General features: G+C 46.0%; 1 protein-coding gene across 1 annotated transcript in view; it reads right to left on the minus strand.

The window, feature by feature from the left end:
- Nucleotides 1-6,671: 6,671 nt before the first annotated feature.
- Nucleotides 6,672-23,686, minus strand: part of cdh6 (cadherin 6) — a 30,496-nt gene continuing 13,481 nt past the window's right edge. The window contains exons 3-12 of the mRNA XM_029132057.3: nt 20,355-20,649; nt 20,161-20,280; nt 19,269-19,442; nt 16,427-16,614; nt 15,419-15,669; nt 11,986-12,122; nt 11,226-11,347; nt 10,502-10,619; nt 10,144-10,395; nt 6,672-9,157 (exon numbers count right to left, since the gene is read on the minus strand). Of these exons, the coding sequence (XP_028987890.1) occupies nt 8,610-9,157; nt 10,144-10,395; nt 10,502-10,619; nt 11,226-11,347; nt 11,986-12,122; nt 15,419-15,669; nt 16,427-16,614; nt 19,269-19,442; nt 20,161-20,280; nt 20,355-20,649 (2,205 nt within the window). The 3' untranslated portion in view covers nt 6,672-8,609. The remainder of the gene's footprint in view (nt 9,158-10,143; nt 10,396-10,501; nt 10,620-11,225; nt 11,348-11,985; nt 12,123-15,418; nt 15,670-16,426; nt 16,615-19,268; nt 19,443-20,160; nt 20,281-20,354; nt 20,650-23,686) is intronic.

A 23,686-nucleotide genomic window follows, 5' to 3' on the forward strand; every position in this document is an offset into this window, starting at 1 on the left:
TGATTGTACCTGGATGTGTTGGATTTCACACCCAATGTGTTGCTCACAGGACCAAATGGAGGGAGAAGCACAACTACTAGAGAGAAAGAGACAAAGTTAGTTAGACATAGAACAATCATGGGAGATTGTTGGCTTGAAGAAATAGATGGAAATAAAGCTCAGTGTATAAATAATGTCCCCCAGCAGTCTATGTCTATTGCAGCTTAACTAAGCCATGGTTCCTGTGACTAACAATCATTGCCAGTGATCTGAATCATATTTAACTTGGTACCTAAAGCTCTGCTTCCCTGTGGTGGAAGTTTCCCATGAACAATCAGATGAGAGTTGTTCTCTGTTGGGCGAATCTGATGCCTCTCCTGTTGTTGTTTTAACCAGTGTCTGTGGCAGAGCACGTCTTCTCAGATGGAGCTCACCATGTTTCTCCCTGTTTTCCTTTGCTGACTATTGTCATAAGCAGGTGTTTGTGTCAGAAACACACGCTTGTAAGACAGTTTCACGGCCTCTGAAGCTTCAGAGACAGTCCTTTTATGCTGGTGCAGGGCCTGTAGTAGCTGGTGAGTCTGATGAGCCCAGAACGTGATGGCTGCAGATGTTGTGGGAGACCCTAGTCCTCAGGACTATTGTCCCTGGTCACACCGTCCAGACGACTTACCACGAAGGTGTGATGCAAAGAGCCCAAAATCTTCAGGTTGTTTCCGCCTTTTAACTTCTTTCCCTGGGCCCAGTGGAATTTCTCTCTGGACCAATCAAATTGTTCATGCCACATTATCTTGCTGTGACTTCTGCATCTTTGGGGTCTTGTTATCCAAAGGAAAGAACACCAAGCTTCGAAGACAAGATGCATTTGGTTTTATGGCCTTGGTTCTGGTGGAGAGTCAGATAGGATGGAGCCAGAGACCAGGGTGTAAAAGACAGACACAGGCCATAAACTTTTAGTCAGTCAAACAGAACATGAGATGTTTATCCTTGATGTACAACAGGGCACAAGAGATGACTCTAGGAACCACAAGTAGCCCAGCGCTTTGAGAACAAACGTTCTGCTGGGAGCATAAGGAACTATGATGTCTTTAAGATCAGAAGGAGCTTTATCATGAGTGCTTTGTAGGTGAGTAGGAGAATTTTAAATTCTATTCTACAATTTAAAGGCAGCCAGCGCAGAGAAGCTAATGTAGGAGAAATGTGATCTCTTTTTCCAAGTCACGGGACTTGGAACTGGGGCTGCAGCATTTTGAATTAGCTGTAGGCTTTTTTATGAGCTGTTAGAACATCCTATGAGTAAGGAGTTACAGTAGTCCAGCCTAGAGGTAAAAAATGTATTAATCAGTTTCTTGGACATGTACAGTATAGACTGAACAGAAGTGGACCAAGCACAGAACCCTGTACCCCCAGTACTCCAAAGCTAGTCTTTGTGAATACAGTATGGAAGTATGTCATTAACATAAACAAACTGATATCTGTTCAACAAATAGGATTTAAACTATCCCAGTGCTGCTCCTTTAATTCCAATGACATGTTCTAGTCTAAATGTTGTAGGTAATTGTATTAAATGCAGCACTAAGATCTAACAGGAGAAGGACAGGAACTAGACCATTATCTGAAGCTAAGAGAAGATCATTAACAGCCTTAACCAGAGCTGTTTCTGTGCTATGATGTTTTCTAAATCCTGACTGCAAATCTTGGTACAGGTTGTTCCTACTCAGGTGATCAGATAATTATCTAGCTACAATGTTTTCAAGAATCCTAGCGATAAAGGGTTCATTTAAAATTTGCATATAGTTAGCTAGTTCTCCAGGGTTCTGTGTCACTGGTCCAACCATCCTGCCCGTGCTTGTTTTCTTAGAATCTAGAATTTTTCCCTAGCTGTGAAGGTGAATAGGCATATATGATGGGATTTGGGAGATGGATGTGTGTTGCATAGTTGCATGGCTTCTAAATGAGCTGATTACTTCTTTTTTTGTCAGACTCAGTCAGTAGCAGCCATCTTTAGCTCCCTTAGAGAAAGAGGCAAGGAGAACGTCAAGCACTGAGCAGCTTGTGTGTTGAGACCTGAAAGACTCAGGCGGACCATCAGCGAAGAAATTGGAAAGTGCGTGTGTGTGGGGGGCATTCAGAGTGAATGAGTCTGACAGTGTCTTTCCAGCTCTTTACATGACATCTCCATCAAAGATTAACAGTGAAGCACTAATGGAGGCATGTGGTGAACTCCTTGTTGCTGCGGTCATCACTAAAGCTGCTACTGAGCACTGACCGTCAGCGGTGACAGATGGTGGGAGCAACACAGCTTTAAAATCCTTTCATTGCCACTAAAAGAGTCAAACTGCACTCTATCAAAGATTAATCTAACTTCAGCCCAGAATACAAAGTGTCAATCTTTTATGTGATTCTGTTTTATCCAACCATGTTGTTATGTATTCGTTTCTCTGTTTTATTTACTGACAAAAACATGTAGAATAAAAATTTTATATGAAAGCAACAGTGGCCTATTTTAAATGATAATTTTGTTCTATATCTGTGGTAGCAAGGGAAAAATAAAACACCACTAACTAACTAACAGCAGCATAGGCCAGCTACTGGAAGTCGCTGCCAGGCAGCTGATGCTGATGTGAGTCTAAGGATTTGCTGTCTTTATTTTTATTTACCTCTGTAATACGTTCAGCTTCAGCCAGTTTTGAATAATTATACACAACTTTGACATAAAGTTGGATGTGAAGCAAAAGTTAACCACCAAAGTGTCACCAAAACAGGGGGAGTTGAAGGAAGAGACGAACTGCCCTCCTGACACTGTGTTCAGTAAATAATAGGAAGTCTCTACATTAAATCACAGACGCTGAAGACAGGATGATATTTGGGGGCACACAGGTTTTATGCTCAACAAGAATTAATATTAAAGCTGTTAAATTCTTTACTGACCAAGAAGGCACCAATCTGGTACCAACTTCAAATCTGTTCTCAACCACGCTGGTCAATAAATGAATGGATCAACGTTAAACCAAGAACCTAACTACCATGTTGCTGATTGTAGCTGCATTTGCGTGACCCAGATTATTTGTACACTGATGAAATTGAATGAATTGATGAAAATGTTTTCTGTTGACATCTGCTGACAAAAACGATGCTTTTATAGCAATATGTGTCCAGTTGATCGCTTCGATTACATCAGGTAAACCTGCTCTTGCTGCAAAATGCACTTGCATTTTGCCCTTATCAACCATTTGATGATTGTGTCCCACACAAATGCCATGCCTCGGCTCGGCTCAGGATGCATGGCTGGTCCACCAGTCTGCAGCTCCCTGCACTGCGACTGAAACCCTATGCTCAGCAGCTGGATGTGCACTGGCTGCGAGGCTTCTCGCCAGAGCTAGCCAGCTAGAGCCATTGTTACAGAATAAGAAAGTCCCACAGTTGGGAAATTCTCTCTCACAACCGCGTAGGCACAGTAAAGAAAGTACAGCAACAGATGAAACATACAGCCACAAATCAAATCAAATTAGGTTGAGTTGGCACAATACAACACTGTACAGGTGGGCAGAGTGGAGTAATGGGTAGGGTTATTGTATATTGAATAAATATAATATAAATATTGTACAGTTTTGAACAAATATTACATTTCTGTAGTACATTTCTACATAACCACTGATGGTTATCAGTTGTGGTGTGGGAGATAGTTAACAGTCTGATAGCAGCAGCTAGGAAAGATCTACGATATCTCTCCTTCACACAGCGACGGTGGATCAGTCTGCTACTGATGCTGCTCCAGAGCAGACAGTGAGTCCTCCAGTGGGTGAGAGTCCTGGTCCATGATGGATGTCAGTTTAGCCAGGACCCTTCTCTCACCCACCTCCTGCACCGTGTACAGAGTGCAGCCCAGGACAGAGCTGGACTTGTTGATGATCCTGTCCAGTCTCTTCCTGTCCCTCACTGTGATGCTGCTGCTCCAGCAGACCACAACGTACAGGATGGCTGATGCCACCACAGAGTCATAGAAGGTCTTCAGGAGTGGCCCCCTCCAAAAGATCGCAGTCTCCTCAGCAGTGGTGGGATGACACCAGTCCACAATGTTCTGAGTAAGTCCTCTATACTCTGCATCATCGTCATGGGTAATCAGTCCGACAATCGCAGAGTCGTCATAGAACATGCAGAACAAAGCTGTCTGTGTTGTGTCTAAAGTCTGACGTATAGTAGAGAGGAAAGGGGCCTGAAAGTATCCTTTGGGGCCCCCACACTACAGGTCACAGTGTCAGGCACACAACCCCTGGCTCTCACAAACTGTAAGAGCCAGAGGTAGTCCATAATCCACTCCGTCAGATGGAGGTCCACAACAGCCTTCCCCAGTTTGAATTTCAGAAGCACTGGCTGGATGGTGTTGAAGGCACTGGAGAAATCAAAACACATGACATGACAGCCCCAAGCATGATGCTGCCAGGCTTCTCCAGGTGAGAAAGAGCTCTATGTAGGCGTTCTATACTCCTATGCCGTGTCGGTAGGCGGACTGCAGCGGGTCCAGATAGGTTCCCACCGCAGATCTGAGGTGACCCAGGACCAGTCTCTCCAGTGTCTTCAGCAGATGGGACGTCAGAGCCACTGGTCTGAAGCTGCCGAGGTCTTTGGTGTGCGGTCTTAGGTACTGGTACCAGGCAGGAGGTCTTCCAAAGCTGTGGTACCACCCTCAGCTTGCGGCTTAGATTGAAGACGTGCTCCATAACTCCACACAGTTCACCTGTGCAGGACTTTAGGAGTTTGGAGCTGATGCCATTGGCTCCAAACAATTTTCCTGGCTTTGATCTTCCTAAACTCTTTTCTTACCTGGGTGCATGAGAAGGACAGGGGTTGAAGGAGTGCCTCAGGGTGGTGTGAACTTGAGGAGTGTTGTTGAATATATGTTTGCAAGGTTTTGTGCATGGTTTTATATCCTCTCATCTAATTGCGGATGCGTAGCTGCAATAGTTTTTCATGACTAATGATCGCTTTTCTGTGATTAACAGTTTCCCAGTTCCACCTCTTAGTATCGCTAATGCCTGGAATGTGTTTAGCCAGGACACAACCATGAGTCATATGCCCGAAGTGTCCTTGTCCAAAGTGTTCAAGACACTGAACCCTGCATGTTGCCCCCCAGTCAACATCACATATAACTGTTTTGTGAATGTGTGTGCGTGAAGGTGGATGAAGTGTAAAAGTGCTTTGAGTACTTTATGAACTGCCACTTTATTCTGATAGAGGAGTTTGTGTGTTCGGAGGCCCCTTAGAGCTATGTTTTTGGGGGCTTAATGCCCCTGATAGGGTCTCCCATTGCAAAGAGTGGTTCACAAACCCCTCTATAAATAATATAACACAGGAGCCAGACCCAGGGTTACCATCGTATCCGAGCCCTTTCCCCTGGGACCCAGTCAGGCATAGCCTAAAGGAGCAACATGGGGCTGTCCACGTGTTTACCGACCACCCGCACAAGGAGCCGTAGGGGGTTTATGCAAAGTAGATGGGGCAGCAGTTGAAGGCTGGAGCCTCAGCAACTCAATCTCTGGACAACAAATCTGGCTATTGGGACATGGGATGTCACGTCACTGGGGAGGAAGAAGCTTGAGCTTGTCCAGGAACTTTAGCAGTACTGGCTAGAAATATTCAGGCTCACCTCCACACGTAGCTGGGCTCTCATCGAATCTAATCTTGCCCACAGTGAGAGGCGGCGGGCTGGTGTGGGCTTGCTCTTAGCTCCCCAGCATAGCTGCCACATGTTGGTGTTTTCACCAGTGAAAGAGAGGGTGGCCCATAGGCACTGTCTTGTGTGCCTATGGGCCAAATAGCAGTGTGGAGTACCCGGCCTTTTTGGAGTCTCTGAGGGAGTGTTGGAAAGTGCTATAACTGGGGACTCCATCAGTTTGCTGGGGGATTTCAATGTCCACGTGGGCAATGTCAGTGACACCTTGGGAAGGCGTGACTGGGAGGAACTGCCTCTCTGATCTGAACCCGAGTTGTGTTATGTCTTTGGACTTCTTTGCTAGGTACAGTTTGGCCATAACAAACACCATGTTTAAACAAAGGGTGCCCATCAGTGCACATGGCACCAAGACACCCTAGGCTGGAGGTCAATGTTAGACTTTATGGTCGTCTCATCTGATCACCACCTGGTGGTGAGTAGGATCGGTGCGGTGCCTACAGTAATGCATGTCGATGTACAGAACGGTTTCAGATGCCGTTCTGGATGCCTCAAAAGGGACTATGTCTCTCAGCTGGCCTGGGAACGCCTGGGTCCCACCGAGGAGTTGGAGGAAGTGTTCGGGGAGAGGGAAGTCCGGAGCTCTCTGCTTAGACTGCTGTCCCTGTGACCCAGCCCCTGGATAAGCGGCTGAAAATGGATGGTTAGATGGATGCTTTTAGTGTTTTTAGACAGTTATTGTTGGATGACCTTGATAAAATGTTAATGTGTGGTTTTGGAGTTTAAATTTGATAATGTACATATTGTACAGTATATTGTGTATTTTGTAATGTGGGTGTGTGTCTGTGGGTATGACAGATTAGTTTTGTTGTAGTGTTGGGTGCTTTTTACGACTTTATTTGTTGTGGATAATGTGACCTGCCCAAGGACTGCAGATGGAAAGTGGCATCTAAATCTGGTTACTCTTTGCTTTGGAGTTGTTATTTCCCGCACATTGTCCTTGTTTATTAAACAAAGGAAGTTTTTAACTGTAAAAGTTTATTTTGAGAAAATTAAACAACTTGTTATACATCATCATATTGGGACGGTGGACTGCCCACAGAAAGATTCACACATTAAAAAACAGAGCTTGACAATATTTGAATTTTCTTGTCCCTCCATGAATATCATTATTTTTCCTATAAATATTTGGTACAAAATTAATGGACCCATATAAACAAGAACATGTGAAAATTTTGAGTTTGAAGCCTTCACAGCAAACATTCACAAAATACAACTGGAACAAAATGTGAAATCAAACAACCAAAGTTCTGAAGAAGTCTGGATGTGATGATACTGCAGCTTTTGTTCAATCACAGCACTGAGGCTGACGTTTGTCCCTCAGTAGTTATAGACCAACATGTTACTGAACGACACCAAAGAATGGGCTGAATAAACAAACCAGCACATCAAAGAAACTGGCAGAAAAGACTTAGATCATATCTTTATATGATGGGAAATAGGTGCAAGCAAAAATATTACACAAAAATAAGGTTACCAGTGATTAAAGACATTCAAGCTGCAGTTGTGACTGTAAAGTATGGCTGCCACTTAAAACACGATTTCTTCTATAAACATGCCTTTGTCGTGACTGATAACAGGCTGAACAGGTCTGTTGACTGCAGTAACAGGTGAGTTTGTCAGAGCTCTTATGCTGAGTACAGGTAAAGTCATTGGTGAAAACTGGACAGAGCCAGGAGGGGCTGTAGGTGGAGGTGTACTCCCTGCTCATAGCTGGGTAGCATCAGTGTAGCAGTGACTGTGGAAGCACGAGAATGAGAGCACCAGCTGTCCAGGTTACTGCACAGCTACACTAGCAGAGCTGTGAACACCCGTCATCAGACACGATTGTGTTTAACGCATGTTCAGTGGTCTGCAGGTGTTCTTGGGGTTGGACCAGGGCTAGTGCTGGTTAAAGCATTATACAAACAGTGTGATGTCATTGTGTTTGCACTGCACCCATGAATATCAAGTACAAGTACATGTCAAAACATAACTGGTCTAACACGTTGAGCTGTTATGTGTAGTTGCTGGAGACAATGTTAAGCTTCTAAACAGACTGAGTCCAATTACTGTACCATCAACATTAGGGTTTGTTAGCTTTAGCCTTTACTTATTGCCTAAAGCCATTTACTGGCTGTGAAAATGAAGCAGTGATTGTGAACCAGTTGAAACTGAATGTGGCCTGGTGGAAAAGTTGGTGAAGTCAATGAGACTGCCCTGAAGAAACAATGGTCAGAAAACATTTTACAGCAGTTGCATACTCTTAGTACAATTTACCCAAAAAGGAAACGATGCAGCAAACACATGGCTTCTGTGTAAACAGAAGGAAATCAGTGCATTTAGTCAGACTTGTCCTGTTCTCATACCACTTCCAACCAAGGATCCCTCTGGAATGGTCGTGTGACACAGCAGTCATTTGAATCATGACCCCCCAGTCAGTTCATTTTCAGGGCAGCAGAAGGACACTTAGTCAAAACAACACTCTTCATCTCTGCAGCTTGTCCAGCCTGGAAATAACTACACTGGTTTTGGTGACTGACCAACACTCAGTCAGTTTGGCTCCGACAGCACATTTAAAGCCACAAGAACACTACAGAGCACCCTTCAACAATCACAGCAAGGTAACAAGAGAATCCTCAATACAGAACGGAGTTCGGCGTTGGTTCAAACTTCATTTAGGCCTGAAACAGGCCTTCAGGTTCTTTGGCAGCACCGTTGCGCTGGTTGATTTACAGTTGCTGTACGTCCATGTTTACTGTGGGACGTTTCTTCACATGGATCCATGTGCACTTAGTAGGTGGCATTGTTGAATGTCCCATGTTCCATATGTTCATGTGCATGTTCCAACATTTTCTTAAAGCTTGTTGTTAGATCTTCTTTCCTCTCCCTGAATATTCATGTGGTAGGACTGTGTGTGTTAGGAGAAGTCACTGTCCTCTGCCCCGTACAGATCGGCCAGTTTCCTGAACCTGGGCCCCCAGTCACTCAGGTAGTGATAGTCGTGTTCAGTCTCCGATGAAGCTGAGCCCAGTGAGCTCAGGGACTCGGCCACTGAGCCTGTGCCTTCATAGGCATAGGTGGCCAGCGAGTCGTAGGGTGGAGCTGTGGGGTTGCAGTCGTTCTCCAGGACCCTCTGGTTAATGAAGTGGCGCACGTCCCCATTATCTCGTGACACCATGCTGACCGGGGGCATGATGAGGCCAGAGGCAGTGGGCGTGGGTCGGCAGCTGGGGGGGTACAGCAGGGCATCAGTGGGGATGATGTCTCGCCTCTGTTTGGCACAGTCATCCAAAGCAGCGGCTGCCTCCGGGTGCCGCAGTGCTCCGATGTCGAAGGCCTGGGTGTCCTCCTCGCCACCGCCCTCATCGTTGTAGCTCACTACGTTGTCCCGGACATCCTCCTTGGAGATGATCAAAGGCTCCTGCTTTCTTTGACGCCTTAACGCCGTGAACAGGACAACGATCACTGCAGGGTAAAAAAAACAATGAAGAATTAGACAATTTAAAGTTCAGTCAAATGGAGCATACTCAGATCTGAGTTGTTAAGTGCACCTGTCGGCAGTCAGCCAGTATCATTATCTCTACTACCTGCAAAGGTGGCTGGCTACACACACGAACAGACAAATGCTATAGAAGAAGGACGCTATTCTCTTATAGTCCCCAAAGGATGCTCAGCAAACATAACCAATCTGGATCAACACCCAGAACCAATCTGTCACAGCTCCAGGATGGAGCCTGCATGGAAAGACAAATGCTCCAAACAAGAGGCGGGTACACAACCGGTATATAGGACATTTGGGAGTGTCTGTAACAACTTTCCCTAAGAGACAAGGAGGATTTGAAGCTTGCAGACAAACACTGTGGTGGAGGAGGAGCGATGTAAACGCTACACTAGCAGAAGGAGAGCAACAGGAGCAGAGCCCTGTTCTAATCAAGTACTGATATCTACTTAAAATAGTTCTACTGCTTTTAACCTACCAGTGTGTGTGGACACTGTATTACAGCAGTGGCTGCCTCCTGTGTGTGTGTGTGTCCACTAAGCCTGCAGTAACTGTACTTTCATACATATGTATTTCCAGCAGCTCCCTGGACTGTGACCACCGTGTGAATGAGAGGATCAGTGGATGTGGTGGCAGATGAGATGCCGTCGTTTCCATACAGTCTGCAGCTGTTTTCCATTAGAGCTGATGAGGCTGCTTGTGTTTACAGCACTGCACAGAGTGATCAAACATGGCACACTTCCTTCTCCATCTGTCATTCTCCGATTCTGTGTTCATTAGCATGTAAATGGGTTTCAGAACCTAGCAGTGTCTGTGCAGTGGGTGGTTTGATCTGTGGCACAGGTTGTACTTCTAGTTACCCTAACACTCTACAGGTTTCCTGGACGCTTTGTCTGCTTAACATTTGTTGTTCAACCCATTACTGGGATAAATGATGGTTCCCCATACGTACTCAGCAATATGATGGCACACAGGAGGATTGCAATGAGAGCTCCAGTACTCAGGCCAGGGGAGCTGCTCAGAGCCTCTGCATTGCACAGCTCCTTATTTCCCTCCCGGTCACAGGTGCACACCCTGACAGTGAGGGTGCCGGTGCTGCTCTGCACAGGGTAGTCGCTGTCTGTAATCACCACGGGGACCAGGTAGACGCTCTGGTGGAGGCGGCTGTAGCTGGCTCTGCGCGTCAGGATGCTGGCAGTGTTATCTGACGTGGACAGAGGTTAGTTAGAGCTCGGCATGGCTCAAACCACTTCATTCTGTCATTACATTATGTTGGTCCACTGCGGCCGGTCTGGAGCTGCTGTACCTACCACCATTGTCTCGCACAGTGAAGTTGCTTCGGTACATCCCCTCGGGAGCCAGGCTGAAGAAAAACTTGTTTCCTCCTTGTGGCTCATCAGCATCAACAGCGCTCACAGTCTGGATCCGCTGTGAGAGAAACCAGTATGCAGTGAATTAAAGGCAGCGACTAAGTTGTCATACGCTCAGGTTCTCACAAGTCACTAACCCTAACTCACTGACTCTTATGTGTGCTTCAACATCAGGGTACCACAGTCATACAGTGGTTATGTACTGTTCAGCTTTTAACAGCCTGTTAGTTTTATTGGTAGTGGTGCATTAGCAGTGATGCAAATGTTTTCAACTGCAAATGTCTTTGTTCAGCACTACTCTCTACAGACCTGTTTTTTGAACATTCTGTATGATAAAATCACACATCATATGTTCTGTGTTCACAGTGCTATAATATATTAAAAAGGTTGATAGAACAGGCCCATGTACTTGTTGGGTCACACCAGGTCTATCTGGGCCAAAGACCTGTTAGTCACTGTCTAACTAAACCTCCTCGTACTGTAGGCATAGTCGTAGCTTATCAGCACCCATGATAACATTAATCATGTTTCACACAAGGTGTAATAGAATTAATACCTTCTCATATCTCATGTGAGGAGGTATGAGAAGGTTCGAGGTGTTGTAAGGAGTTGTGAGGTGCTGTGAAATCTTGACTGAGGGATGTCTTTGCTAGAGCTCCAGTACCTCTCCAGTCTTGGTTCGTTCACACACAAAGGTTTCGTAAACTGCAGCGAAGGCGGGAGCATTGTCGTTGATGTCCAACAGGCGAATGTAGACGCTTACGTGGCTGAACTGACGAGGATTATCTAGAAGGAGAGCACAACAAACACCATGAGGGGAGGTGGGAGCCAGCAGTGGGCAGCGCTAATGTCTGCTCTTCTTCACATAATGTATAAATACAGTTTTGAACTCTGCACCACAACATGAAAGAAGAAAGCAGAACACTGTGATGAGTGTAATGGTGAACAGTGATGTTCACAGTGTGTGTCAGTCCCAGCTGGGAAACCAATCAAGCTTCCATTTCACACTGTGCTGGAGTCAGTGCGTTTGTGGAAGCTAAGGGTTTGATCTTAATGAGAACTGAACTCCAAAGTAACAAGTCAATCAGAACAAAAGCAGAACAATGCTTTCTTACTGCAGGAACTTGAAATCATCCGTGCCTAGCAGCAGCAGGATGTAACCAGAAGATACCCACAAAGACTCAGAGAGTTGGAACATCCCTCTACATCTCTGCTAAGGATCATTAACCCTTAAGGAACAAATACCCAGAGGTTCTTCCTCTGGAGCTTTTATCTGCAGGAGCTCTGTTCTCATGTCTGTGCTTCTACCTACTACCTTACCTAGCTTCCTCCACATAAAGTCTTGCATATATGAGCTTCTACTTCTAGTTACATCTTATACATGTGACTATGTCTTATACATCATGGATCCCTCTTGGACTTACTCAACTCAGTGGCGATGACTGAGATGTTGTGCCAGGCTCTCTCTTCTCTGTCCAGGTTTTTGAGCAGGAACACAGAGCCATTCCCTGGATGGACGCTGAACAGGTGATCCATGTCAGTGTGACGGTCGATAGAGTATCTGAAACCAGCATAACAGAGTGAACGTTAGGGATAAAACAAAGTAATGCTGGTATTGCTGTTTTAAGAGGAGTATGGATAAAGCTGCTTCCTTATGCTCCCATCAGAACGCTGGTCCACTGGTGGAACCTTGGCTACCAAGCCTCCAGTTCAGGTTCATCCCTGTCGACGTGGGACCAGGCTTAGTCTGTTTATACCCTCAAGTCACTCCCCTGTCAGATTGTCTCATGCTACTGCCTCAGATCCTGTGTTTTGTTCTCCAGTACCTCCAAGCTGCAGACTTCACTGACCTGAAGTCTGAAAGATTCCCATGTTCCTGTCATGCTCTGTGTGTTATTTTCTGCCAAGCCTTTGTGAATCACACTCTGGAACTACTGATTTTCCTTATTGGCCTGAGGGGACGCGGTCTAAGAATCTGATCACATACTCTTGAATTCATCATCACACACATTTTGGACTATCTGAAAATTGAAAGATTACCTTATCCTATGGTTTTTGTTATTTCTGTGGGGCACTCACTATCTAAGTGGTGGCCAGGCGATGGACAAAGAAACTCACCAACCAGGTCCTTATGCAGCTAAAGACTGACAAACTAACCAACTTAACAACCAAGACCTAAAAAACACAATATCTGTTAGGCAGGAAAATAGCTCTGAACCCAAAACTAAAGCGCACTGCTTACTGAGACTGACATCATTAACACTAGGAGAGCATGAAGCTGAAGTGCAGTCACATCAGGCTGAGCCCTTAAACTGTCCCGTGTTTTTTGTTCCTGTTTGTTTGTTCTCCAGAACCACTGACACTGAAGTCATGCTACCTGCCCAGATATTGCTGCATTGGTCCTTCATGCAGTTACCAGTGGAGGCTGATGCAACGCCTCCTCCACAGCCCCCCCACTCCTGGACCGTACCGGTGCTGCCGGTGCGCCCGCTCTCTGCTCCACTCTCCACTACGGCAGACACCGGTGTAATGTAAAAAACAGAATAAAGTAAAAAAATGCAATACAAAAAAGACAAACAACAGTAAAGAGACAGTAAAATTCGGAATCTGTAAATAAACCAAAGCGCCAGTCCCAACTATTAAAAACACGATAACACCGAGCAGAGCAGCCACAATACAGACGGATGACACAGAAGATTAATTTATTAAAACAGACAGCGAAGCGCGTCAACAAAGTTGTGCGGCAGCAGCGACGACGCAGGAGAGGTCAAATTCAGCTGACAACAAAGTGCACCGATCAGCCGGCAGCCAGATTCACTCCTTCCTTAACTCGCAGCAGTCAAACACGAACGATGGCGGCCGCCAGTCCAACTTCATCGGGCTGCAGTACTCACAATCACCATCAGTGACTGCCGGTCCAGGTAAAAGGACCGGCTCAGCTTCTTTTCTCAGCACATGACTGAAACACCAACACGCGCCTTTCCACTGCGTGCTCCTACAGGAGGTATATCACCTCCGCCAATCATCTCCCACTATTCTTCAGGTAAGTAGAGGAGGGGAACCGCCACACATGCACAAGTGGGATTCACTCTTCTGTGCCTCAGGGTGAATTATGTGAATTACACAAATGACATAAAATTCAAACTTAAATTGGGCCAGCAGGTTGGGATGCTGTTGTGTCACATATGAGGCATATCACATTATGTCAGGTACTGTCCACTGTCTTTATGGCACTGTATTTTGTAACCATGTGAAAGCCAAGGACACCATCTTTAGTGGCTGAAGAAGACTTAGAGGAATGCTGGGTGAAACTTAAAGGTATGACACATAAGGGTTGAATTTATATTTATTGTATGTTGTTATTTTCCTGTGAGTCTAGTGCTTTGATCCACACCTACATTATAAGCGTCACCATCCATGGAAGCCTCTGTTCCGCCTACGGCTGCTGAACGGGAGCATGGTCAGCTAAAATCAAAGGTATGAAATCAATCAATTCAGGTAAATGTCTAAGGTCTGGCTGCTCCATTAAGATGGAGCTGGTCTCTGCATCTAACCATTACACTGAGCTGAGTGGACCAGACGTGTCTTCACACTGTCTTCTCTAGGTGACACCAAATACCAGTATTTGTCCAAATCCTGCCATGATTCTTTGTGTTAACAGAAGTAAGAGGATTTCACATGAATGGCTTTAGGTACAAAGTGAGGTGAAGATGTAGAATAATGTGCTGGTCCTGAGGAGATGAGAGAGTCAATTTCAGAGTCCACCTCAGGACAGAGAATGCAGTTTAGATGCTGGACCCGCTGCACTGAAACTGCTGTGTTCTGTCCTCTTCTGTGCAAGGCTGTTGTTAGCATCACGGCTTCTTCCCGCTGTCTGTGAACTGCTCACAGAGTCAGCTCTATTTTTAACTAGTTGCTGAATGCAGCTATTCACAGACTCAGAGCACTTCACAGATAATAGAAGTGAGATGCCGTCTTTTCCTGCCTGTCAAAGAGGAGATTCTGAACCTGGACCGACTCCTTTCATAGAGCAATACGAACACACTGTGTGTTTGTGTGTGTGTGTGTGTGTGTGTGTGTGTGTGTGTGTGTGTGTGTGTGTGTGACGATCCTATGCTGGATTTAATTGTACAGGTTCCTCATAAGTTTACCCACTATGCACACTTCATCCATCATTATCATCATCACCATCACCATCATCATCATCATCATCATCATCATCATCATCATCATCATCATCATCATCATCATCTGAGCATACTATGCTACTGCCCCTTCACTCCTCTGCGTTGCCTCAGCGTGTTTTGTCCTATTAGTGTTTAGGCAGTAACACAAATCAGAAAAGTTTCAGCTATCGTAACAGCAGCTACTGCAACACAGCTAGTTGTAGAGATGCAGGCTTTTCATTTTGTAGGTGTCAGAACATTCCCAGGATGCAGCAGGCTCCGTTTGAGTAATGCACAATTACCAGCAGTACAAGCGATGCTAATGCCAAGCAGCGTAATAAGCGGTTCTGCAGAGAGCAGCAGGGATTAAACACAGCCTGGAAGCCAGGCTTTGTGTTTACAATGTGTTCAGCAGTTTTCACACTCGGCTGTACAGTCTTATAATCACTCTACCACCTACTGGATCTTTTCACTTCACTTTCGTTCCCCTTTTTCACTCTATCTCCACCAACCTCAGCAGCCTTTAGAGCGGCAGCCCATTTAAAGTCAGACTCGCTTCACTGTTCTACTAAAATAGATGTGCCAGCTACAGGGAAACAGGAACTTCCTGTTTAAGGCTGATAAAGGACCACAAAGGGTCGAAACCATCAATTCCAGATCTTCTTTTCTTACACGGTAGGAGGTTGCTCACCTGAGCATCTTGCGAGCTCCATCTGGGTCCATGGCGCTGACCGAGCCCACAGCCACGCCTGGCGCTGCATCTTCCTTCACCTCCATCCGGTAACTGGCCTTGTCAAACAGCGGAGGCTCATCCACGTCCTCCACGCTGATCCGCACCGTGGCCATGTCTTTAGAGCCTGCAGACATGAAGCGAGGATTCACCTCTGTGTTCTGGACCTGGACCTCCACTGTGTACGACGACTTCTTCTCGTAGTCCAGAGACTGCAAACAAAGGCAGCAGAAAGAATGAAGCAAATGCTGGAGCGGCAGTTGAAGATGAACAACAGTCATTTTGATGTAACTTTGTTAGGACCAACACAACATCCACTAGTAACCAGCAAGAAATTCGCAGCAGCCATTCAGAAGCTGAGCCATCCCACTTGATTTATGGACATTTTCCTGCTGACAGAATCACATGAACTCTTTTTTCTAGGTGGTGCCAGCAAGACAAACAAAGAGCTTTAAACATAGTTGTGTTGTATGTCACTAGAGGCATATGCCTGCTGCATTTGTGCCCACAGCAAAGGCTCAAGGAGCGTCTGTGGCGTTGGTGTAGATTAATAATTGTTTTTTCACCATCAGCCTCCTCAGACTTTGCATATTTCACAGTGCAGCAGGTAAAACATGGACAGGATCCTCATAAGTAGAAAGATGTGAGAGATTCACTACTTTATCCTTATTCTACAGTAACTTTATAGAAACATGATGTGTAGAATATGCAGTACAGTAGCTCAAACTTTAAACACAACTATGTGCTTTATGCTGGTGATACAGCTGTGATTTAGTGCCATGACATACCTACAACAGGCCAACAGCACCTAGCTGTCTGCATCAGGCTTCAACATGGAGGCAGCGTTGGCCTGCTGTACCTTTACTGCACCCCCCACTACTCAACATGTGGTGAAGGAAGCCATGTATGCGCCCCACACCTGAACCCAGAGCGCCAGGTGCTCATACAGTCGCTGTTAGCAGCTCTCACCTTGCTGACCATGAGGACCCCCTCCTGCGTGTCCCTGTCCGTGGAGATCTCGAACATGTCCATGCCGTCTCCACTGACAATAGTGAAGAACATCTCAGCGTTTCTCCCAATGTCTCTGTCGGTGGCTTGGATTTTTCCTACTGTGGCTCCAGACTTGGACGACTCTGGAACTCTGAACTGGTAAATACCTGAAAGCACATGAGCAGCCATGGGTTTATCAAGACACGAGCAATCTGATCAGAGCCATTCATCGAGGTCAGTTCTGTCATTGTTTGTCATTATATAAAATTACAACACGCTCCCATTAGCACTGAAATGCAACATGTTTTCAGACGTACTGTAGTTTGAGAGTGGGGTTGTTCCCTGGCGTTAAGGAGCCAGGCAGAGCTGCATTGTACAGGCTGATATTTAATGGGACAGATTTGCTCAGCCTGTGGTGGCTGGAGCCAGGTCAGCCTGTCAGCCACCAGTCAGGTGTGAAGCCAGCAGCCTTCACAGCCGCTCCACTGTCACCACATGACATCTGTAGAAGGTAGCATCTGTCGCCTGTGGCATCATTTCTCATCGTGTCACATGCACAGTGTTTTAAATCGGAACTTTTTGCTGATCCACATAAAACTGTTAAATTGTGTTTAATACCATTTATTTATTAATTCATGCATTAAATCTGAGTGTGTGTGTAATTCCTCATTAAAGCCAACTGGTAAAAACAAGGCTTAAGGTTTTTACTGGTGTGTAAAGTGTACATTCACCTCCTCCACTTCTCCATCTCCTTGTCTGTGCTTTTCGTTTCCAGTCCTTCAGGTTTAGGAAATTATTTTCAATAAATGATCAGATACCTACAGTAACCAGCAGGGTGGCAGTCAAAGCCACATTGCCTGACCGTTCATCATTCACTGCTCAGCCAACATTCACACACCCCCTGTTTGTCTTCGTCTACTGTATGTCTACGATCATGTTTCTACAGCTTGTATCTCTGTGCTGTACTACAACAGACTACTGCTGTACAACAGACTACAAACCAGTTTTCTTAAATCCTGGAGGAGGATTTTGTCATTTTCCCCACTAAGCATCTGCCTAATGGGGCCTTTGGAGACAGTTAAGAACCATTCAGATAAATATGACCATCACCACCTTTAGTCTAGTGATCCTGTAACAGAGCAGCTGCAGTAAGTCCCAGTAAAGATGGATCCAGCCGTTAGAGTAGCTGCACTACATTATCTCAAAGACACCAAGAGGAAAAATGCATGACAGCATAAATGGTGAACAAAAAAAACATCAGACGGATGGTTAGACAGGTAGACAGGAGAACAAACGACGCTGTGGTAACCGCTGATGGAAGCCAAGCGGGGGAACATCCCTCTGCCAGACTGCTGACGATCGTTAAAAGGCTTCGGTGAGTTTAGGTTTCCTTTTGTTCTCTGGAATAAGTGCTAACGTGGTGTTTTGATGTCAGCTACTTGCTGCTACTCTTCCTTCTCACAAACACAGACGTGAAAAGTCTCCTAATGGATGCAAACGACATGAGACTGTGAAGTAAGAACCTGAGGCTGCTTCCATCATCAGCCTCCTACTCCCAACAGCTACAGCGACCACAGGGGTGAAGGAAGGTTAAGCCCCACGAACTGTTACTTGGCAAAGACCAAAAGGAAGCAGATGCAAAGCAAGGGAAAACAGCCTAATTGTGTAATATGTGTAAGAGTAACATTCTATAACTGGTCCTTATGTGAGTAGGAGTCCAGCTGTCAGCCAGCAGCCTTTACTGTGAGACCGGTCCAAGCCGCCCTAACCACTAATGGAGTGAATGAGTGCTAACGGAGCCTGCGACATGAATGAGGCAGAGATGGAAGCAATACCGAGAACAAAGGGGAGGAGGATCTGATACACAATGATGATTAGACAGTAGGGCACAAAAAGGATTTTGTGCCGTACTTCAATGTAACTGCAAGGGCAAGGGCTGCTGCATCACATCTAATCACTGCAAGTGTCAGACCTATAGATTTAGTTCCACCCATGAACATTAGATGGCAAAGTTGGACAAGCTAATCCGTTGTAATAAACCGCTGCATGGCTCCCTTCAGAGGATCCCACAGGGTCCAGTTCCATTCATGGCCTCAGCCTTTTTACAGGACTTCTGAGTTCTTTAACTGATTAGCTGAGTTTTTTGAACTCTGGCCTATTATCGTTTAAAGCATGATGGAAAAGCTCAAGAGTGTGAGGCCCAGCTGAGTCTGGAGATTCTGCTGCTTAGTACAAAGCCCACATGTTGACAGTGGGACCGTTGCTGTGATTAAGGATTAATTAGGACGAACTCATTAAGAAGAAATAATGAAAGGACAGGCACAGCTGGTACAACCTCCACGTCTGCAGCAGAGACAGCTACTCTTTGAATGGATGAGGCTCCCGCTGTAACGGATGAATGAGTTATGGTGGGAGAGTTGGGAGCTACATGTGCAGAGCAGCATCCTGGCCTGATGTGTGCAGTACTGCTGGACAGAAACAGCTCCACAGTTGAAACCACAGATCTGTTTTTTCTATTTAATAATCCCCATGGAGGACTGTCATTGACAATTGGGAAAGGGGGGGTAGCATGGAGTGCCTTGCTCAAGGGCACCTGAAACGCTTGTGCCGGCCTCTGCATCCCTTCATCCCCTGCAGGGGTTGGAAATGTCACTTTGAGCTAACGTGACTTCAAACAGTGTGCAGCTGTCACAAACCCTGAATCAGGCGCGTACTGCCATCGTAACACCGTTCGCTCACTGTCTGAAGGAACGGTAAGTGAAGGAACCAGCTGCGGCCAGTAGTGCCCACACCTCCTGCTCCGTCCTGTCCTGACACTTACTCTGGGTGAAGCGGGGCGGGTTGTCGTTGACGTCACTGAGGGTGATGTTCACCACCGTGGTCCCTGTGAGCCCTCCCCTCTGTCCAGCCATGTCCTTGGCTTCTATCACCACCTGGTAGTGCTCCCTTTGCTCCCGGTCCATGTCGCCAGGACCCAACGCTGTGCGGATCACACCTGTACACAAGAACATGGACAATAATCAACCATCTTCAGTTGTTGAAGCTGAGTGTTTCTGTATTCTCATCACTAGTTGGCTTTAAATGCAGTGTGACAGTGTGAAGTCTGGTTGATCCCTGCTCCTTTTATGTTACAGGCTTGTTCTTTATCTCCTCTTGTGTCATCACCTACTGTAGGTCACGCCCCCTGAACTGAACCCCAACCTGGACTGTTTACCGCTGACAAGGACTCTTCACCATGTTTTTCAATTCATTGTGTCCTGAAGACTTTTGAATCCTGAATCTTTTAAATCCTTTTAGTCGAATTGGCACAAGACATATAAACATTTCTAAAACTGAATAGACTTGCTCTACACCGATGTTTGTTTTGGCATGCAACAACACTTCTGTTATAAAAGAATTTGTAGATCTGCAGCTATTCTGCTGTGGAGTTTCATCACTGGAAATAGTGATCTAGAGAAAAACTCGCACTGTTAGCAAACCCCTCCTTTAATGAAAATGGTGACTTGTTTAGAGGCACCTACTGCTGCTGTAAGTGGTGGTTCACGGTTTGACTGAAGAGCTGATGACGAGTCCTGACCAAGCAGCTGATTAACCAGACAGACGGCAGCTTTACTGCTCCGTCCAGTACTGTGTTATTAGGTCATGTGATCAGCCTGAGCCTACAGCAGTGAGCAGCACTCGTTGGTTCTGTGTGCTCATGCTTGTCCACATACCTGTGTTGGGGTCCACAGAGAAGTAGGGGTGTCCCTGGCTAATGCTGTAGACCAGCTTGGCACTGTTCCCGTACATGCTGTCATCAGCGTCGGTAGCTGTCACCTGGATGACCGACGTACCTGCAGGGACGTCCACATTAACATGACTGCTGCTGACAGACGCAACACCCCCGCGGTGCCGGTGAAGTCCTTACCGATGTCGGACCGCTCGGCTACGCTGCCAGTGTAAACCTCTCTGCTGAACTGAGGCTCGTTATCGTTGATATCGTGGAGCTTCACTACGAACTCAGTCTCCGGCTCCAGTTTGTGACCGGTGCGCTTGTTCACCACTGTGGCTTTGAGGGTGTAGAAGGCCTTCTCCTCGCGGTCCAAGCGGCGGGTGGCGTGCAGGTCGCCGTTGTTCTCGTCGATGACGAACACTGTGCCGGCGCCCTCCCCCGAGAGCACGTACTTCACCAATCCGTTGCCATGGTCCTGGTCGGACTGCAGCTGCAGATGGAAACCACTCAATAAGTATGTCATGTATTATGTAGAGAGCAACACTACAGTACATGTCCAACAAGCCAGAAAACTACTGATCACATGCTGCCACAGTCCCCTCAGCAGGAAGTAGTTGTAGAGATGTGGTAAGTCAGAGTCTCTCTTATGACAGAGACTTGTTTTTAGTTGTGTTTAATGTGGTTTTTAGTCTGAATCTTGTGTTTTAATATTATTATTCTTACTTATGTTTTCATTTAATGATACTGTATTGCTGTGTGTAAGGGCTCCATGGTGCTGCCTTTAAGGAGACGCAGGAGGAGGGATTAGGTCAAAACAGAACTTGATCTGAACACAGATTTAGGACAATGTGGCTACGAGCTCAGGATTAATAATTTAAGGATTTTTTTAAACGACCATACTTTATTAAGAAACCGTTTTTGAAAACTGCTACATGTCCTGTATGCAAACAACAAACTACAAGCAGCACTGTGGTCCTGTTGGTCAACTACTGTCTGTCTGAGGAAAAAGGTAAAGTACAATGCTAACAATGTATCTCCTTCTCCTGTATCTTCCCTCTAACCCACCTTTGATCTGGTAACACTGTTTTTTTTCTACTGTCAGCTATATATAATAATTGACTTATATATAATGAATGACCTACATAAACACAGAGTGATGTTAGCACTTTTTTTAATTAGCGCAAGTTACATCTCACCATCATCACAGCTGGTGTTTAGGAACACTGAGTGCTCACTAGTCCCACTGCGCTCTCCCTCTGAATGGACCTGGGAGACGGGCCATATTTTAGCCTGATGTTACTTTTATGGTGATGAGCAGAGCGGGATCACGTCATGGTGAAGAGTTCATAAAGCTCCAGACTGAGATGAAAACAAGAGGCTTCTAAAAGCAAAGCTGTGGTAGAGAATGAAGAGCTGGAGGCCCAGAGCCCAGCCTGTGATCTGCCCGAAGGACCGAACTTCTATCACATTTGTTCTGAGCTCTGCTGCTTTTGCTGTGATACCTACAGCAACAACCTCCGCCTCCAATCTCTCAACCTCAAGTGGCTCCTGTTCACCTTCCATCGCTTCATCCCTTTTTAATCCTTCAGGCCAGGTGTTAGGCTCAAGCCTTTGATTTTACCTATATCTGTGTGTGCGTGTGTGTGCGCGTGTGCATGCATGCATGCGTGTGTGTGTGTGTGTGTGCGTGCATGCATGCATGCGTGTGTGTGTGTGCGTGCGTGTGTGTGTGTGTGTGGGAGGCAGAGAGAAGGAGCCTTCATGGCTTCTCTTTTTCCTCTCACTGTGGTTGATAGAAGGTTTTGCATGTTCCTGTGTGGGAGCTCTGACTCTGTGGACCCTGTGTTGTTCATCTTGCATCTTTACATCACCGTCCATGGACCATGGATGCTTGACTCAGCCTGAATCTGCAGGCTTCACTGGGTAAGTGATGCTGGGTGGACAATGGGAGGATCCTATTTTTACCCTGTCATGAGTTCATGCTCCACAGACAGTAAAGCAACAGACGCTTGACCCACTAGGTGACCTGTGTTTGTCAGTGGCGTAAACACTGTGACGCTTTGACAGACTCACTATGACGTAACCCTCAGTCATTAACAGGCAAAGTCATCTTAGCTGCACCTGAGAAGTGAACACCGTCTGTATGAAAAACATCTGTCACCACAGAAAGTCTCAGGTACCATTAAAAGGCTTGCATTTGCATACTGTACGTCTGCTCCGTACAGAACCACAGACACAGTATTAGTATCACTATCTTGGTGCTACAGCACATCTCTGAAGTCACCACAAACCAACTGGGCATCAGATGGACATGTCAGGACCCTTAGAGGCTACATGGCTCAGATTAGATGGTCTGAAGCATCCTGACATCTCAACAATACAGTCGGTACCGTGAGCTCCTTCTGTGTGTGATGCAGCTTGTGCTCTAAGCAGTCGTCCACAAGGTTTGATGCCAATGGTGGTAAAAGAAAGCGAAGTTTCCCATGAGGTGCTACAAAGCTGAGTGCTTCAGTGGTGAATACTGTATTTAATAAAGCAGAGTCTGCTTGGGCTGAATATGCTGCTGCTTCAGTAGATGATGGATGATCCTGGGAACAAGCAAACAGCTTTAAATGGGATCTCTACACAGTCCTGATGAGACTGAGGGATAATTAGACGCGCCTACACAAAGGCAGCAAAAAGCAAATGATCCCTTCAGGCTCTTCCTGCTCACTGCTGATACTGCCCCCCGCCCCCCACCCCCACCACCACACACATACAGTATTCAAAGTGGATGATCTCCTGCTCCACATCGTCCATCTTCCTGGCTGTCCCGAGTATGTCCAGATTTTGTCCCTTCACCTCTGGGCGTGCTTGTGTTAGAAAAGCCCTTGAGCCAAACTACTTGTTGAATAGGTTGTTGGATGCAGTGATGCAGTCTGTGTTCACGGGAGGTGTATCCCAGCTCTACGTTGCCTACCTAAAGAGAACTTATGTTCTTGATATCCATCGTCTATTGTGGGACTGTCTGCAGGGAGGCAGCTATTTCTTATGGTAAATTCCATTTTCCAAAACCAAGACTTCAGTGCCTATTGTTTAAGGTGACAAGAACTCTAAAAACCCTAGTGCCTAATAATGATGCAGAAGACTCTTCTGGCGTCATTCACTAATAAAGCTGGACTGTCTGTGTCAGCTGTTCTGAGTATCTGCCATCATCAGCTACTGCTACTTGGTAATCACATTACACACATTAGTATTAGAATATTCTGCGTCTTTTTTTCATAGATGACTTTTGTTGTGTTTCTTCCTGTTGTTCTTTCTGTCTACAACCTTACATAACCTACACTTCCTGTTCCTTCCCCTCTGTCCTCATCTCCTCTGCCCTCCCTCCCTGCTCCCTCTTCTACCCCACTCTTGGCCTTTCCTTCCATTTCTTCCTGCCTCTTTCCCTTTTGATCTTTGCTGCCTCTTCTCTCCAGCAGTGTTCAGTCTGATTTGATCTGTCAGTCTGCTGGGCTGCAACACCTCCGTGCTTTCACCTAACACAA

This window comes from Betta splendens, chromosome 17, assembly GCF_900634795.4.
Source record: "Betta splendens chromosome 17, fBetSpl5.4, whole genome shotgun sequence".
NCBI lineage: Eukaryota > Metazoa > Chordata > Actinopteri > Anabantiformes > Osphronemidae > Betta > Betta splendens.